This window comes from Glandiceps talaboti, chromosome 16, assembly GCF_964340395.1.
Source record: "Glandiceps talaboti chromosome 16, keGlaTala1.1, whole genome shotgun sequence".
Lineage (NCBI taxonomy): Eukaryota > Metazoa > Hemichordata > Enteropneusta > Spengelidae > Glandiceps > Glandiceps talaboti.
In genome coordinates, this window is record NC_135564.1 from 23,978,209 (window position 1) to 23,998,000 (window position 19,792).

Below are 19,792 nucleotides of genomic sequence, written 5' to 3' on the forward strand. Positions count from 1 at the left end.
GGTGGTGGTTTTGGAATGATATAGTCGATTGTTTGTGTAACTGGTGAGTCAAGTGCTTCAACAACTGACTGCATTGCGTCAGACTGCAAAGAATGTGTGTACATACCACATTTAAAGTGAGTAGTATCCAATTTTCAGGAACTACATACAGTAGCTTCTGATGCCATGTGATGATACACTTTGTGCAAGTGTGAGACATATCTCGCTGGACACCCACACATGAGATCCCATTGGTCTTCAACACAACATACAGTCTCTATATTAACGGATCTCATCTACGAGATGCAATAACTAAACACTGGGACGTAATAGCAGACAATGAGATAATATGAAATCAATTATATCCAAAAAGACCAATCATAGCACAGAAGCGAAACATAAACTTAAAAGACAAATAGGTCAACACTCAATTGCAGCATTCCAAATTTAAAAATCTAGCGGAAATAGAACGAGATAATAGTATAATATAGTATAGTATAGTATAGTATATAGTACAATATATAGTATATAGCACAGTCTAGTATATAGTATAGTATAGTATAGTATATAGTATAGTATATAGTACAGTATAGTATAGTATAGTCTAGTATATAGTATATAGTATATAGTAAAGACAAGTATATAGTACAGTATATAGTCTAGTATATAGTACAGTATAGTATAGTATAGTCTAGTATATAGTATAGTATAGTATAGTATAGTATATAGTTTAAAGTAAAGACAAGTATATAGTACAGTATATAGTATAGTATATAGTACACGAGTATATAGCATAGTGTAGTGTATAGTATAGAATAGTATAGTATAGTGTAGTATATAGTACAGTATATAGCATAGTCTAGTATATAGTATAGTATAGAATAGTATAGTATATTAGAGTATATAGTATAGTGTAGTGTAGTATATAGTATAGTATAGTATAGCATAGTATAGTATAGTAAAGTCTAGTCTAGTATATAGTACAGTCTAGTATAGCATATAGTATAGCATAGTCTAGTTTAGTATATTATAGTATATAGTATATAGCATAGTAAAATACATAGTTATTAGCATAGTGTAGTATATAGTACAGTACGGTATAGTTTAATATATAGTATATAGCATAGTATAATATATAGTATAGTATAGTATACTATAGTATATAGTATAGTATAGTATATAATATAGTATAATATAGTGTAGTATACTATATAGTACAATATATAGTATATATCATAGTCTACTATATAGTACAGTATAGTATAATATACCATATACTATACAATACTATCCTATGCTATAATATATACCATACACTATACTATACTATATACTCTACTATATAATATACTATATTATACTATATACTACACTTGCCTATATACTATACTATACAACACTACACTATGCTATATTCAATATACTCTACTATACACTACTATATTATACCATACTATACTATACTATACTAGAATATACTATCCTATACTATACTATACTATACTATACTATACTATACTAATTTTATACGATACTATACTTGACTATACTATACTATACTATACTATACTAATTTTATATGATACTATACTTGACTATATACTATATACAATAGTATAGGTATACAATAATATTATAGTATAGTATTGTACAGTATATAGTATAGTATATTATATAGTACGGTATGCTATAGTATACTATACTATAACCTACACTATACTATATTCCATATACTAGTATATTATACCATACTATACTATACTACACGACACTATACCATATACCATATACTCTACTATACTCTATTATACTATAGTATACTTAAGCAATAAACCACACCCTGGGGATGGTATACCACTCGGTTTTGAGCAGTGAACTCAATATATTTCGTTCACTGGTCAAAACCGAGTGGTATACCATTCCCAGGGGTGGTTTATCGCTATTATATTATACCAGTATATTGAAACTGTCGGAAACAAGATAAGACGCAACATTTTCTGGTTTCATTTGTGCCCCCATCCCTGCGCGGACTATAACGTTCGTAGACGAACAGTGAGAGAACATCAAAATTTGGACACATGCCAACTGCGCATTATCGCTCATTTTAGACGCGCTAGTTCGATGCCTAGATCAATCAGATCTCTCGATTTGCGCCATCAATATACTGGACTGTATACGATACTATATACCACATACTCTACTATACTATAATCTACTACACTATACTATACTATACTATACTATGCACTATACTAGACTCTATACTATATACAATAGTGTAGGTATAGAATAATATTATAGTATATTATTGTACAGTATATAGTAAAGTATATTATATAGTACTGTATGGTATAGTATGCTATACTATACACTACACTATAATATACACTATACACTATATTCCATATACTCTACTATACTCTAGTATATTATACTATACTATACTAGACTATACTATGCTTTGCTATGCTATACTATATACCATATGCTCTACTATACTCTACTATACTATACTATACTAGACTATATATGATAGTATAGTATTGTATTGTACAGTATATAGTATAGTACGGTATGGTATAGTATGCTATACTATACACTAAACTATACTATATTCCACATACTCTACTATACTCTAGTATATTATACCATAATATACTATACTATACTATACTATACTATACTATTATATACTACAATATACAATACTATACTATGCAATGCTATACTATATACCATATACTATACTTTACTATATACCATACTATATGATATACTATGCTATACTATACTACACTACACTATACTATATTCCACATACTCTACTATACTCTAGTATATTATACCATAATATACTATACTATACTATACTATACTATACTATTATATACTATAATATACAATACTATACTATGATATGCTATACTATATACCATATACTATACTTTACTATATACCATACCATATGATATACTATGCTATACTATACTACACTACACTATACTATATACTCTACTATATTATACTATACTATACTATTCTATACTATATAATATACTATATTATATTATATACTACACTATACTATGTACTATACTATACTACACAAAATAACATATACTCTACTATACTATACTATGTACTATTCTATACTACCAGTATACTATACTATATATTATACTACATAATGTACTATACTAGACTATATATAATATATACTATATATTATAGTATAGGTATCGAATAATATAGCAAGGTATTGTACAGTATATAGTATACTAGTAGTATAGAATAGTATAGTATAGTATGGTATAGTATAGTATACAGTATAATATAATATAGTATAGTATATAGTACAGTATATAGCATAGTCTAGTATATAGTATAGTATAGAATAGTATAGTTTATGGTATATAGCATAGCATAGTATAGTATAGTATAATATAGTATAGTACATTGTACAGTACAGTGTAGTATATTATAGTATAGTGTAGTATAGTACAGTATAGTATAGTGCAGAATAGTAAAGTATAGAATATAGTACATAGCATAATAAAATACATAGTATATAGTATAGTATAATATATAGTACAGTACATAGCATTATAGCATTATAGTCTGGTATATAGTACAGTATAGTATAGTATAGTTTAGTATAGTATAGTTTAGTATATACATGCAGTATAGTATAGTATACTATATAGTATAGTATAATATAGTATAGTATACTATATAGTACAGTATATAGTATAGTCTGGTATATAGTATACTATACTATATAGTAGAGTATACTATACTATATACCATATACTATACTATACTATACACTATAATTTACTATATACCATACTATATGATATACTATACTATACTTGACTTAATACTATACTATACTACACTATACTATATTCCATATACTCTACTCTACTATATTATACCACACTATACTATATTATATTATACTATGCTATCATGCTATACACCATATACTATACTATATTATATAATATACTATATTATACTATATACTATACTTGACTATATACGATACTATACTACACTATGCTATATACCATATACTATACTATACTCTACTATACTACACTATATACCATATACTATACTTTACTCTACTATACTACACGACTATATACCATATACTATACTCTACTATACTATACTATACTAGACTACCATACTAGACTATATACTATATACTATAGTATAGGTATAGAATATTATAGTATAGTATTGTACAGTATATAGTATAGTATATTGTATAGTACAGTATATAGTATAGTATAATATAGTATATAGTATATAGCATAGCATAGTATATAGTATATAGTCTTGTATAGTTTATAGTATAGTACCATACACTATTATAAGCCCAGTGGATGTATTTGTATTGAACAAAATGTTCACTTGGTAAGCCCACATAGGGCAAGTAAATAAATAAAACAAACTATACTATACTTTGTACTTGATCTTTTTTTCATTATCATTTGTGTCAATATGACTTGAAATGATTTAAACTTTTGAAACCCTAAAATTAGTGATACTTTTATGATATAACTAAGTTGTGTTTTACTTATGAACGGTGCTCTAAATGGCCTCCAAAAGGTGTTCATTTTTCAAAAGATCTTACCATGGGAGGGGGACACCCCCTCCCATTTGTATAGCATGCACGCATGGGCATAGCATGCACTTCTCCCGACACTTTTTCAAGTTCTCTCCCTACTTTGAAACTTACTGAAACCCCTAGGTTTACAATTATGTTAATTTCATTTCTAATAATGTACTTTATAATTAGCTGAATTAATCTATAATGATAATAGTTCACTCAATCTAAGAGATATCCTAGAACTTTTGGTTACTAAAACCATGAATATTTTGCACAGCTATGAACAGACAATCATACTTATCATAGGGTTCCTGCCTAAAGAGCTTTATATATTACAAGAAAGAACAAGAAGAATATTTCTTGTCAACAGATGTGGGGGGGGGGGGCAGTGTTTTTTTATTTGTCAGCAGGGGTGGGGTGAACAAGAAGTCAGCGTAAAATCTGATCGCTCCCTAAAATCAGTCTCATTCAACAACAAAAAATAAAACTAAATCAAATAAAATGAAATCATTCACCACTTACATGCTAGCTTCACTCTGTGTAAAACATGTAAAATTGTCAGATATATAGAAGTCCACACTAGTTTTCTGTTCATTTTACATTTTATTACTTATTAATATTATCCATGATTTAAGTTATATGACTATATCTCTTTGCAATATCCAAAATTTTTCTAATGACAAAAGATTGTGTCTTTTAACATTCTCATTTAACAAGTGCTTGAAGTACAAATTACAAAAACACATGTGTGTTTACACCAACGAAGAGAGCCAAGAGACAAGATTAAACAAAATTCACATTTTTATACCTAATTTTCATGTCACTGATGAGATCATCATATGCTTAACACTTCTTCATCTATGCACCCCAAGAGCCATTCAAATTAATTTCCAGCTCATTACTTTTGGAATTAAAGATTATTTTACCAAAAAGACACATTTTAGCCATAATTTGCATATCAATAATGGAATCATCATGTTCTGAATAATTCTTAAAGCAATAAAAAAAAATAATTGTTTGATTCCGGTTATCTGACCCTGCCTAGTTTTTCACTGCCGACCCTAACCTTTTTATTAACAAGTTCAAGAAAAAAATTGTAACATCACAAAAATTATGAAGTCTCGCAAGAATTGGTGGATGCACAAACTGACATCAATTTAAAAAGACAATATAAAACTTTTCTTCCAAAATGTAATGACTGTACATCTGATGAGAAGAAACCAAAAACAGAGAGCATATGGAGAACAATGAAAAACATAACTACCTCAGATATGAAAAAAAATATTTAGAAAAAAAGAAATATAAAATGGCATTGTAGCACAACTATTGTTTTCCAAAATACTGCCAATGGCGATGTAGCACAACTGTAGTTTTTTAAAATATTTATCCATATGCTAGTCCATTCTAAAAATAGGTGTTCATTTGTTGAATGACTATCCAGTTGCCTATCCAACCATGTTATGTTTGTCACATATGTGATTATTGGGCTGTTGCCATGGGCGGGGCCACTGTTGCTAGGGATATTTGCATACATTTTTTGAATGTTTACTAACTGCCTACCAGATGGTGTTCTTATTTAACCAAAATATACTGCCATTTGGTTGTTGCTAAGGCCATGGTCATGGTTGCTAGGGCCAATTGTGTCAAACTATTCTAAAGGAAATCTGCAGAACAACACTTCTAGAACCATCTCACCAAATTTCAGTTTCCCTGACCAAGTACTTTTTGAGATATAAATTTTTGACCAATTTACATGTTTACACCTAATTTGGATGTTACTGATGAGATCATTATATGCTTAATATTTCTTCATCTATACACCGGCAGATACATCCCTGTTAAAAGTTCAGCCCAATCTACTGAGTAGTTTTGGAATTGTAGGTTTTTAACCAAAAAGCCCTACTTTGCATATTACACATGGAAACATCATGTCATGAACAAATCTTAATTTACACACCCCTGAGAATGTTCCCACCAAATTTCAGGCCAATCTGCCCAGTAGTTTTGTAGTTTAAATTCTTTGACAAAAATCACATTTTTGACCCAAAACCCATATATCTGATGTGATCATTTTCATTTGAACAATTTCACTACTAGACATCCAATATAACATGACCACCAAGTATCAAAGAAATCGGACTGCAGTATTCGACTAAGTTGTTTACACACACACACACACACTCTTCATTTCAATTGTATTAAAAATGTTCAAAATAGAGCTCATGTCCTTGTGCACAACTAATTGATTTAAGATCTAAATTTCTGTTTTACTACACATAGAGTCTGAAGTTATTTTTTTTCTCTTAGAGACGAGCAAAACAACAGCTTCTTTGAATAGGACATCTGTTATGTACTGTGTAACAAACCTGTAAGAGATAAGAAAGTTAACAAAGGATTAATACATTTATTGTTAAACTCTAAAACTTGCAAATATTTATGGTCAAAGTATTGGTGTAGTATTTGATCATGATTTCTTTTGCTAGTTATGTTTCTGTTAAATGAGATTTGGAAAAGAGCAAAGTTTGCAAGGCTAGGTACATGTAACTCTGGTGTCCGGTCTCACAGTTATATGTACATGCTAAAAATCAAAATGGCTGACATTTTTCTATCAAATTTTAGTAGTTTAGTCTAAGATGGATAGAAATAGGTGAAAAACAGTGACAGTGTTATTGTAGCATGAATCAATTTGGAAAAGAGTATAGTTTGTAAGGCTAGGTAACTCTGGTGTCTGGTCTCCTAGTTACATGCTAAAAATCAAAATGGCTGACATTTTTCTATCAAATTTTAGTAGTTTAGTCTAAGATGGATAGAAATAGGTGAAAAACAGTGACAGTGTTATTGTAGCATGAATCAATTTGGAAAAGAGTATAGTTTGTAAGGCTAGGTAACTCTGGTGTCTGGTCTCCTAGTTACATGCTAAAAATCAAAATGGCTGACATTTTTCTAACAAATTTTAGTAGTTTAGTCTAAGATGGATAGAAATAGGTGAAAAACAGTGACAGTGTTGTTGTAGCATGAATGAATTTGGAAAAGAGTATAGTTTGTAAGGCTAGGTAACTCTGGTGTCTGGTCTCCTAGTTACATGCTAAAAATCAAAATGGCTGACATTTTTCTAACAAATTTTAGTAGTTTTATCTAAGATGGATAGAAATAGGTGAAAAACAGTGACAGTGTTGTTGTAGCATGAATGAATTTGGAAAAGAGTATAGTTTGTAAGGCTAGGTAACTCTGGTGTCTGGTCTCCTAGTTACATGCTAAAAATCAAAATGGCGGCAGGGTTCTCCACAATTTTGTAAAATACAGGGGCGCCCTAATTTGCATATTTATTTGCATATCATTAGCATATTTCCAGATCATAATATTAGGAAGTGAAAAAAGTTTCCAAAATCAAAAACTCCTATTTTATTCATTCAGCAAACTAAAATGCACTGAAATGTATTGAGATCACCAATTTCCAAACCTTTAACATAATTCACAATGTAAAAATTTCAGGAAGGAGGTTGACAGTTACACAAACGATGTTATAGTAATGTTGGCAAGCATGTTTTACACACAGGAGTGACAACACATGGCATTGTTGATGTACATGTATGCACCTCTAGGCTAGCTATCACTTAGTTTTGAGTTGTTGGTTTCACCTTGTAAATGTGCATGTCATTCATAAAAATTAATTGAAAACAATTCATTTCCCTTTATTTCTCTAAAATTTGATATCCTTTTAATTTTCATGAATGGAAAATGATTTTTCATCCAAATTTGCCGGAAATACATACATTTTTAATGTGACGAATTTGGGCTAAGAATAACCGTATACGTTCAGTGCAAATGTACAGTAACAAACATGGCTGCCACATCGGAGCTACCTCGTGGTACTACGATCGCGATTCACATCCAAACGTGATCATTTAGGACATAAATTTTACCATGGTGGAACCGTACCGGAGTAGTTATTTCTAAAGAACATGTATAAATTTTAGGATTTTGTTCGTATTTATCGATACAATGCGAAAATTGTCGTGACATCGTACATCGTATGCGTACTGTATTGCGTATACGGGAAGGCTTGGAAATTACCGGCTTGATATACCAGGCCATAGAAACTACCAACGTACCGTCTTCTACTTTACGATGGTACTACATTTACTGTTTTTGTTTCGGCTACCATTGTTATAATCAAGGCGATAAATAAGTTCATAAATGATGATAGACACAGTGTCGCTGTTCACTTCCTTCATTAACGGCATTGAATAGAATCTCTTGAAGACGTTCACACCAAAACAAAGGGGCGCTGAACGCAAACTGAGGGGCGGTTCTGTAGACAGAGGGGTGGTCCATGAAAACAGAGGGGCGCCCCTCAAAAACCCCTCGTGGAGAACACTGGGCGGACATTTTTCTAACAAATTTTAGTAGTTTAGTCTAAGATGGATAGAAGTAGGTGAAAAACAGTGACAGTGTTGTTGTAGCATGAATGAATTTGGAATAGAGCATAGTTTGTAAGGCTAGGTATAACTCTGGTGTCTGGCCTCATACAAAAATGTAGTTACATTTGTACATGTTTAAAACGAAAATTGCGAACATTTTTGTAATAAATTTTAGTACTTTAGTCTAAGATTGGTGAAGGAAGGTCAAAAACAAGGAAAGAGTTGATTTAGAATCCACCAGTTTGGAAAGAGCTTGTTTTGTCAAGAATGATAGCCCTGTGAAACTTACAAGTGTGTCTCTGAATTGTCTTTTATATGCTGATGAGTCTCTACCACTAGAAATTAAAGTTGAGTTGCAAAGTTGTTTATTTAAATTACATTATTTTGTACAAAGTAGAAAATAATAATCAACATTAAGAAATCAAGGTCATATGTAAATACAGGAAATCCAAATTTTATTTTTTATAATTTTACTCTCGACAATGTAAGCCTAAGAGAATACTGTTTTCTTGGTATCATTATTTCTTCTAACAGTAAATTTAAACAAAACCTCAATAACTTGAAGTTTAAATCCACGAGAGCTCTCTTAAGTTCATGTATAACTATTTCTTCTAACTAGAGTATTTCTATTGATGTGGCTTTAGATCTCTTTGATTGTTTAATTGTTGCTATTGTGACATACAGATGTGAAGTTTGGGGTTATGAAATTGAGAAATTTTCAGATTCTTGTTGATGTTTTTTTTTCTTTTTATAGATTTCTACTTTGGGTTTCTTATAAGGTATCAAAATGTGGTCCCACTAATTTCACTGTCATTAAACTTCTGTTAAAGTATTGGTATAGATTAATTGTCGATGGACAATTTATTGTGAGCAGCCTACATTTGTTCTATGTGTTATTCAACATGGGGTATTTATATTTTATTATTAGAAACTTACTTGTTAAATATAATGAGAACAGTGTGTGGTCAAATCTTTGCAGGTTTAATTATACTAGGAAGGTTCATCATAATTTTATGACTTATGTCTAGAATTTTGTAATCATGGTACAGGGAATTACATAATGACATTAGAAGAAAAAAGTACTAATAAAAACAAAATGAGAACATTTAGATTATTTAAAACAGCTTTTGGTTTTGAGAAACATCTTCTGCAAATTAAAAATCCAGTTGGTAGAAGACTAGTGACTAAATTTAGAATTTTGGATTATAATATTTATATTGAGTTGGGGAGATGGTGTACTCCTAAGATTCCTGTACATGATGAAAGAATCTTTAAATTTTGTCAAATTATGCGGTAGAAGATGAATTTCATCATTTCATTCTTTGTTCTCATTATACAAATTAAAGAAAGGCACTTATTCTTCTTCTTTTTCATTAGATAATTCAAATTTTCATTCAGTTTCTGCATATTTTGACCTCAGATGATAGACATCCTCTTGGAAACTTTCTAGTCGATGTAAACAGTGCTCCATCAGTTGGTTAAAACATGGAAGTGGGTTATACTTCCATGGTTAAAAGAATATATTTTAATCATTTTATTTCTGCATGTTATTTTTGTATGCTTTACCATGCATGTAAAGATTGACTGACTGTAGACACAGCTGAGAATACAGTACTACTACCAGTATCAATGCCTGTTGTTAAACTTCATGCTAGTCACTAGGAAAGCTCAGAAAACTGTCTATGTATACACAATCTTGCATGGTTCTCTTCAAAACATCGTTCATTCCAACAGCTGTGTTTATTCAAAACTCATTATATGGCCCATTTTAAACCCACAGAATGTTAATTGTACTTGTGTCAATAGAGTATTTTCCGTCTCGCGGCAGATCTTGCGAGATATGCAAATAACCTAGCAACGGTTGCTACGGAGGTCAAGCTTTGCGGAGTGGCCATGTTGTTCATATGAAAGTCAATGCATTAGTCTGAAAAAAATACTACCGTTTGTGACCATCTACAATCCTAAGTCATCATGGAAGACATTGAAAAATTGAAAGTACACGAACTAAAGAGCATGTTGCGAAAATATAGCGTGTCAACATCAAGTTAAAAGAAAAATACGCCAGTGTCACACTGTCATTATATTTCCGAACTGACTGTCATTTCTGGGAATACGTTGTCAGTGCCAAACTTATGCAGCATACTATATGGCTGTAATATTTCAATCTTGAGAAATGGTAATTAATGACAAGCAAAATCGAGTAGTTTTGATTATTAGTACACATGTACATGGTGGAAACATTTCCCGTCACCAATATTCAATATAAGTATATTAGAATGCAATGCACATGAAGTGTGGCGTAGTACTACTACACATCCACCAGCCGTAAGCCCTTATGAACCGTTGACATTTACGCTTTACACATTTTTAGAGTGCCAATGTCCCGTTTCGGTCCTAGAGTTCAGAATTGAAAAGTTCTTAATTATCGTCACAGATCGGGAAATCATAGTCAGTTCCTGACAATCGTATTCCGATTTTACCACATGTTATCTTCATACAACAATATCTACCAGTCTAGTTCCCAATGACCGTATTCCAATTTTACCCTACCTTAATAACGTAGAGTAAAATCGGAATACGGTCGTCATGAACTAGACTAGTACTGTATGAAGATAACTTAGAGTAAAATCGGAATACAATCGTCAGGAACTAGAATTGGGAATCACCGGCGATGCGTGAAACACGTGTACGTGTCAGCCATGTTTATACTTGAGTTCGATGAACATGTTGTAGAACTCATAGTCCAAATTCGTAAAATAAAACGACATAGTATCTCTAAATTTTAATTTTAAATGCATATATATAGCTCATTTATAAATGTATATGATAAAATCAAAGACAGCGAAAAAAATTCTAAACCGATTTCAAAGTTTTTAGCGGACCCTGACGAATTTAGCTGACGAATTACGGACTAAGAATTACATCATTGCCAACTATTAACATCACGTTATACAGTAAAGTGATCGCGTACACGTTGTTGTGTTGGTTTTTAGACGACGCTACGCGACGTATAAAAAGTCTATGGAAAAGTTATGACATTGTATCAAATTTTAGACGTTGTTTAAAAATAGGAATACAATATTCGCGACCTGACATGCAAGTTTTCAACCATAGGGCCTGCGATCCTCGAGTGGATCCAACTCTAGTAATATGTTCAAGTTCATGTTGAAACTGTCAATCTCAACCGCTCTTCATCTGCGCCCAGACGGCCAAAAATCACCATCACGTCTGACGGCTAGTTATGAATTTCACATACGCACATCGTTTTTACAACCATACTTTAAAAGTTTGCTTCCCTTGATCTATCATACCATGGAAGTATACTTCCATGATCATACGTATTGCACTGTACGTGACGTCGAGAACAATGGTGTTGCTAAGCGGTTGACACTTCAGCTTGACCACCCGAATGTGGTTGCTATGCACTCAATGGCGTCTCCCGCGAGACGGGTAATGGTCTATTGCTTTGTACATTGTATTTTGAGCATAAAGATGCATTCATAATCATGTACGCATAATAAATGTTACACCTCGTTATCTTATCTTATATCTGTGTTTATGTGTTACAACTCAGAGTGAGACAATGCATAGGGATGGGTCTATACTAGCGACAAACACACTACTTTCTAAACTGCATGTCCTGCTTGATATTACGGGAAACATTTCTGACAATGGAGAATCAGTCCCTTGTGACGTGAGCTAAGATTCTATTCAAGAATGCTATCTATGATGATCATACAAAATAATGACGTTATTTGGGTATATACAATATTCAAAGTTATCGTTGCCGGCGATTGCTCCGGAATATTCAGCTGCCAATATTGATTGTTTTGTATTACGGTCGAAATAGAGTAGAATATTGCCATCATGGAATAGTGTATACTTATTAGCACACAAGTTGTTGTGATCCAGACACACGCATAGTTTTTCTAATAATAGTGACACATGTACATTTTTGTCGATGAAAGAACAGGGGTCAACTTACCGTGAAAGTTCGCACCTCTGGTTCGCACTTGCACTACGCTCTCGCGATGTATACATCTAGACTGGAACACAGACAATTCTGTGACTTGAAGGAGCACTGCACGTGAAGTACAAGTGACACATGTGCATGATGTGAATAACTATATACACAAACAAATTGTAACGTGTGCAAAATGTGCAGGCGTAAACCCGAATATGTATTAAACCAGACACAGGCGTTGTTTACCAGTCACATGCGTTACTGGCAACTCTCATGTCTGCAAACTCGACAACGCGCGTACTGCCTCTATCTGCCAGTCGGTGCAGTGACCTCGCGCCACCGGTAGATCACAACGAGTGTGAAGCTACCATCATATTCATATTCATATTCATTTTCAAAAGTTGACCCCTAAGCTCAATCTCAATATGATGATGGCTTCACACGTTCATCATCAGATTCGAAGTCTTCCGAATGGGTACGAATGCGAGTTCGGCAAATCACATAAAACCGTCATTGGCAGGTTGAAATCATGCGATTGTGATTACTTTTCACTTGAATTGCATGGATTTGCATGCTCCCTTTTTATTTTTGCCAGAGTATCCAATTTGCTCCATGAATTACTGTTGTCATGGACCATTATTTTTTAACAGCAGCAAGTTCGAATCTGTTGATGACAGTCCGGTTGTTGGTGATTTCTCTACTCACATCGACGAGCGAGCAAGCATAGTTGAGATCATGGAAAGGTAAATATATCAGTCGAGTTGATTTCTTACATTAGCTTTCATAAGATCAGTTGTTACTTGGCGAAAACATTCGTGGTCTAAGGCTTTCGTCACGATCGAGGTCTCATCACGGAAAGTAGTTGTACTTTGCGGGTTGCAATACTCCCATGATCTTTGTTTTTGTTTACAACTTACAAGCAAATATTACATCATGTAGTGGTTGATGTACTAATACTATACTTGTAATTGTTCAGTTCCCCTCAGACCAGTGTTTTGGCCGTAACTAATAGTTACTATTAGGACTAACCTATATGAAAGGAGCCAGCTGGTCCTTCATGTAATTATCTGAACATACCTACAACTTGAAAAGTATTGTATTTTGAAAATGTATGTTGATTCACAGACAGTGGAGCACTGTCTATGGTTGATTGTTGCTCTACATCATCATGTTACCCTTAAAGTTCAACATACGCGATGACCACTTAACAGTATTGTTGTGTGTACATCTACGATCATAAAGTTACATTGTAATGATTCCATTTTGTAACCGCAAACAACATAAACATGATTTCTTCTTTTTGGTGCTACATTAGCTGGTGAAAACCCAATGATAAGAACAATGCTACAACTCAAACTGAACTTCCTGTTTTTGTATCTGCTCACATGAATGAATTATTTTCATTCATAGCATAGAATGATTTTGATAAATTAATCAAAAAGATTTTAACACATAGATAATACCTCTGAACTGTTCGACTGTAATTCTTGTATGCTTTGGAATCTAACTCATCACGAAGCAGTTTCATAGCACACATTTGCACTTTTTCACATTTTTCAATCACTTGACTGAAGTATTAGAATGACAGAAGAATACCATGAAATCCACATCATATGATAAACATACAAATTATTACATTATACAAGATTTCTGATACTAATGTGGCTATTGTATTGGTGTACCGTTATTTTATACATACTTTGAAAAAAGTTTTACATTTCAAATATCATTATCCTTATTTTTGTAGAATCACTCAATGGCATGTTCTAAACAAAACTCTATGTACATATTTAATCAATAATCATCTGATAACGTTTCATGCTGAAATATATTATAAGGAACAACTACCCTGAATAACCTGATAATGAGAAAGGAATTTCATGTACATTTTTATTATATGTCACATATGTTGGACCACCCCATTATGCATTGTTTTGTTCAGTTTCCATAACAAGTTCAACTTCTAGGCTTCAAAATATTTATGTATACTAGTACATTGACAGATATCACTAAGTCATCAATAAGTGAGAAAGAGGGAGAGGCAAGAGAGTGGAGGGGCAAGGGGAGATATATTAAAGGGAGGGAGGGGAGACAGACAGAGAAACAAGTGCTTACAGTGAAGTTACACTCTATGTAATTTCTCAACCAAAGAAACATTGTAATGTTTATTTATTACTACAAAGTTGTTCTAAAATCATGTCACATTCAGTTACATAGAAGTAAAGTAGTTCTGGAGGAGTGTGTCCTCAACAAAGACTTGTATTTTTTCCCATTAACCAGTCAAAATTATAGACAAACACTGTATGTGCAAAAAAGCAGAATTTGGTTTTATTAAGGATTGGTTTCATTGAATTAATAGATGTCATATTTTCTTGCCTTTTTCAGGAATCAAGATGTACCAGAGTTACTGGTTGTGCAAGATGGTTGATTTGTAAAAGTGTGAGTGCAGCGAGCCAGACTAAAGCTATTAACTAGGGTAGCAGTAAATTATAATTTATTATTGCAGATATAGGTCATAAATAATAGGACATTGATGTAAGTCTATGCTCACAGTAGGCTCATGTTTCTGATGGGAAGGATTGAGAGAGCTAGCGAAGGGGGGGGGGGGGGGGGGGGCTCCCGCAGTCATTTGTACAGACTTCCAATGTCTCTACACTAGCTTAGTTCCAGGATTATGATCCACATGACAAAAACACCACTGGAATCATTGACTCATGTAATCTAGCAAATGTAAGAACAACACTTTTGTTTTTTAGTCAGTCTCTCTTTGTCCGCTGAAATCTTGCTTTTCGCAGTAAGATGTCCATGTTTCTGCTAATTTCAGTACAATATATGCTCAAATTGCCAAATGATATACCATACACATGTACATACTGTATATAATGGCAAGATACATTTCAGGAAACATTGTAGCCATGTATATTTTTGTAATAATGTTATTGTTGTTAAGTTAGCCAATATAAGTCATGTAATGTCAATACAATGCAAGTATTGACAAGTATCGAGCTGGTCTTACTTTTATCATTGTATTTTTAAATCATTTGTTATATATTTTATTGTGAAGCGGTTTGTTATTGTTTTGATGGAAGTCGCTATAGAAAAATAAAGTATTATTATTATTATTATTGCTTATTTTAAATAACACCAAGTGATGCTTAAGATTTTTTAAATATTTTTTTTTAAAACTTTAAAATTAATATCAGTTGTGTATTGCAACTTATTTTGTTAAGAAATAAATTTTCGAAAATGAATATTGTATTGCTTGTATTTCTGTTTTGTGGGTTTGTGATCAGTATTAACCTCCAATGGGCGACACTCAAGAGAGTTAAATCACAATTGGTTCCCTCCATCTGTCTTTCTATGCATGCACTGTCATTTCTCAGTCTTTGCACAAAGTTAACACATTATATGGGACAGATGCACATCAATTAATTTCATGACAAAGTAGTGGTCATCTGATAAAATAAATAAATAAATAAAACTCACATCTGGGCTCTCAGAAAACTGTTGTTGCCACTCTTGATTCTCTTATGCAAACTCACTGGAGACGGTGGGCCCACAAATATTTTAGTCGTAATTAAAGTAAGTGTACATATGTGATTAGGGAACAGGGAACTCAATGATCACATGACCCTTTTGATTCAAGCTGAAGGTCATAGTGGAACTTCAAGGCCATCATAATTTGTTTTGCACTTTCTCGAAACTTCCCTGAAACATTTTTGAATACTGAAATATGACTGGTAAAGCTGAAAATCAGTCTGTAAAAAGCCAAATGTACATACATTTAGAGAAATGTGAAAACAGCATTCATTTTGCATATGAAGTTGTTTTGTAGCAATAATCTGTTACCAAGACAACTGATGTCAATATTCCAAATTACACCAAAATATTAGTACATGTATACTGGATATTTGAGAATCCAAAAGTGATATAAGCATGGCAAAATATTTTGAATGCAAGTACCTCTCTGTGTGTATATGACTTATAAAACAAAGTTGCCAGAATGTTTAGATATTTGGTTTGGATTGTACAGGGTATTGTACTGAGTGTGTACAGACTGGAGAAATCATGTTTAGGTGATCCACTTGTTTGTTCTGGTTCTCAGTACCCAACCAACCCAAATTTTCAGTTCCCACATCAAAATAAAAAAAAAATACTTTTGTTTTCTCCCACCCTTAATATTTTGTGGAACAGCAAGAATAAACAAGAATCTTGACTTGTTGATGCCATTTACATGTACATGGGGTGGTGGTGGCAACATTTGTTCACAAAGAGCATTTCTTTCATGGCGGACAGTATGAAAGCAGGGGGCTGAAATTGGGAATGGGCTTGCTACCAGGAATCCCATAAAAGTAAGATAGAGAGGAGGAAAAGGAGAGCCTGAGAAACATGAAAAAGATGATTTTTTATTCTTTATCTTTTTTAAAAATTGACTTACCGGCCCATAGTTGGCATGAAAAAGTTATGAAACACAAAAAGTAGGGCCACACTTGTATCAAAAAGAGTGATTTACCATGAAACCAGCCAATGCAAGGTCATCCAGTATGATATTACATCACTCAAGTCAAGGTCTACACACACCTCATGTAAGGTACAATACAAAACTATAGTGCCATTGCCTGACTGGTGAAACGTGTGTTGGTTGTTGGCGAGGATTTTATTTAGGTTTTCTAGTTTGGAAATGTTCATACCTATACTCATGATGATCTGATAATACTGAAGCACTTAAAATTTTAAAAATGTGATATTTTATCAAAAAAGTTCAATTTGAGGAGTACTGGGCAAATTAATCTTAAACTTGACGGAAAATTTTGTAGGTGTGTCCAGGTGAAGAATCATTCAAGCCAATAACACCTTAAAAGCCTAAAATGGTATTTCTTGTCAAGAGGCTAAAACTACATAACTAAATGCGTACATGTAATTACATTAAAATTTTGTCAGAATGTTAGGGAGCAATCTAGATGAAGAAAACTGTTGATGAAACGAATACAAAATTGTTTATATACTATTTCTGAGATCTTATAAAAAAAATGTGCAACTTCAAAACTACCTGGCAGATATACATATTCAATTGAACATCCTGTTCTGATAATAACTTGAATTTCAATATCAGTTATACACAATGTCATTGACACTATTTTTGTAAATTGTTGTTTCCTATTTTTCCCCAAGTGTGTACATTTAAAATTAAAGAGTGGCCATTTTCACTAGTATTTGTCACAGAATCATACTGATAAATCCAAATTAGTTAATTAGTGTGGCTTTTATTTATACATTAACAGTAAACATATCTATGGTATTTGTTGATATTTTGCAGTCTTGTTGTGTTCAGAAATAAACTTCCAGATCCACTATACATGCAATTATCCTTTAATGACTTTCTATTCCTTTTCCAAAACTTACTCCATACTTGTCTGGGTCTGAAAAGTAAAAGAAAATTTATTGACATCAACATCACATGAATGGATACAATAGAAGAAAGTATATCACAACTATTTTGTAGAGTATACAGATATATGGGTAGTAATACACCCTCTGTTTCTGTAATTGGTATAAAAGACATATAATCTCCGTTACACTGTAATGATTGGTTGCCATGATGGTGTTATTTGGCGTAGTGTAGTTCGTAATACTATACAGTATCTGTATAGTACCTGCCACGACTCACCATAGAGAGTTATTAGGGTTAGAAACAACATGCAACAGTTGGCATCCAGACTAGGTTTGGCAATGCTTACTTAGGGATCAGAGGGTTGCTTTAGTATAGATCAATTCCTAATGATTACAACTTGTCCTGGCAAATACCGCTGACCTGAACTGAACAAGTACACGACGTAGTATTTGTAAACAAAAACAAGTACATGTGCAAATGGGAGTATCGTATGCACAACTACTTTCCGTGATGAGACCTCGATCGAGACGAAAGGCTTGGACCATGTGCACGAATGTTTTCGCCAAGTAACAACTGATCTTATGAAAGCTAATGTAAGAAATCAACTCGACTGATATATTTACCTTTCCATGATTTCAACTATGCTTGCTCGCTCGTCGATGTGAGTAGAGAAATCACCAACAACCGGACTGTCATCAACAGATTCGAACTTGCTGCTGTTAAAAAATAATGGTCCATGACAACAGTAATTCATGGAGCAAATTGGATACTCTGGCAAAAATAAAAAGGGAGCATGCAAATCCATGCAATTCAAGTGAAAAGTAATCACAATCGCATGATTTCAACCTGCCAATGACGGTTTTATGTGATTTGCCGAACTCGCATTCGTACCCATTCGGAAGACTTCGAATCTGATGATGAACGTGTGAAGCCATCATCATATTGAGATTGAGCTTAGGGGTCAACTTTTGAAAGTGAATATGAATATGAATATGACGGTAGCTTCACACTCGTTAGATCACATCACTTTATGAGGTCAAAGGTCAGATAGGCTACTACGAAATTATGTATTATTAATCAAAAAATAAACCCCCTTCAGTCATTCTGTGTGTCATTACTACACGTGTTGTTCAAAACATTCAATCCGCCCTGCCAAACATGCACGTACATCTCGAGATAAAAAGAGAGATGGACGTGAAGTGATATTGCACGCGTACGAGTGTACACTTACCTCCTCTTGGGAATACGCCCAGTTTTTTGTTGATCTGCAGCGCATTGGGACATAACCAGACGGGAATCGATACTTCCATCTTCACTTGATAAATGGGATGGTACATTTCGACTGCATGCGTTACTGCTCTCTCCCGTGGGTGAATTAATATGACGAACTATCGTGTTCAAGCGCTCCTTTG

The 19,792-nt window shown here is 33.0% G+C and overlaps 1 protein-coding gene across 1 annotated transcript in view; it reads right to left on the reverse strand.

The window, feature by feature from the left end:
• LOC144447505 (uncharacterized) overlaps positions 1-19,792 on the reverse strand; it is a 36,173-nt gene extending 16,381 nt beyond the window's left edge. Inside the window, exon 1 of the mRNA XM_078137548.1 lies at positions 19,612-19,792. Within this exon, the coding sequence (XP_077993674.1) occupies positions 19,612-19,656 (45 nt within the window). The 5' untranslated portion in view covers positions 19,657-19,792. The remainder of the gene's footprint in view (positions 1-19,611) is intronic.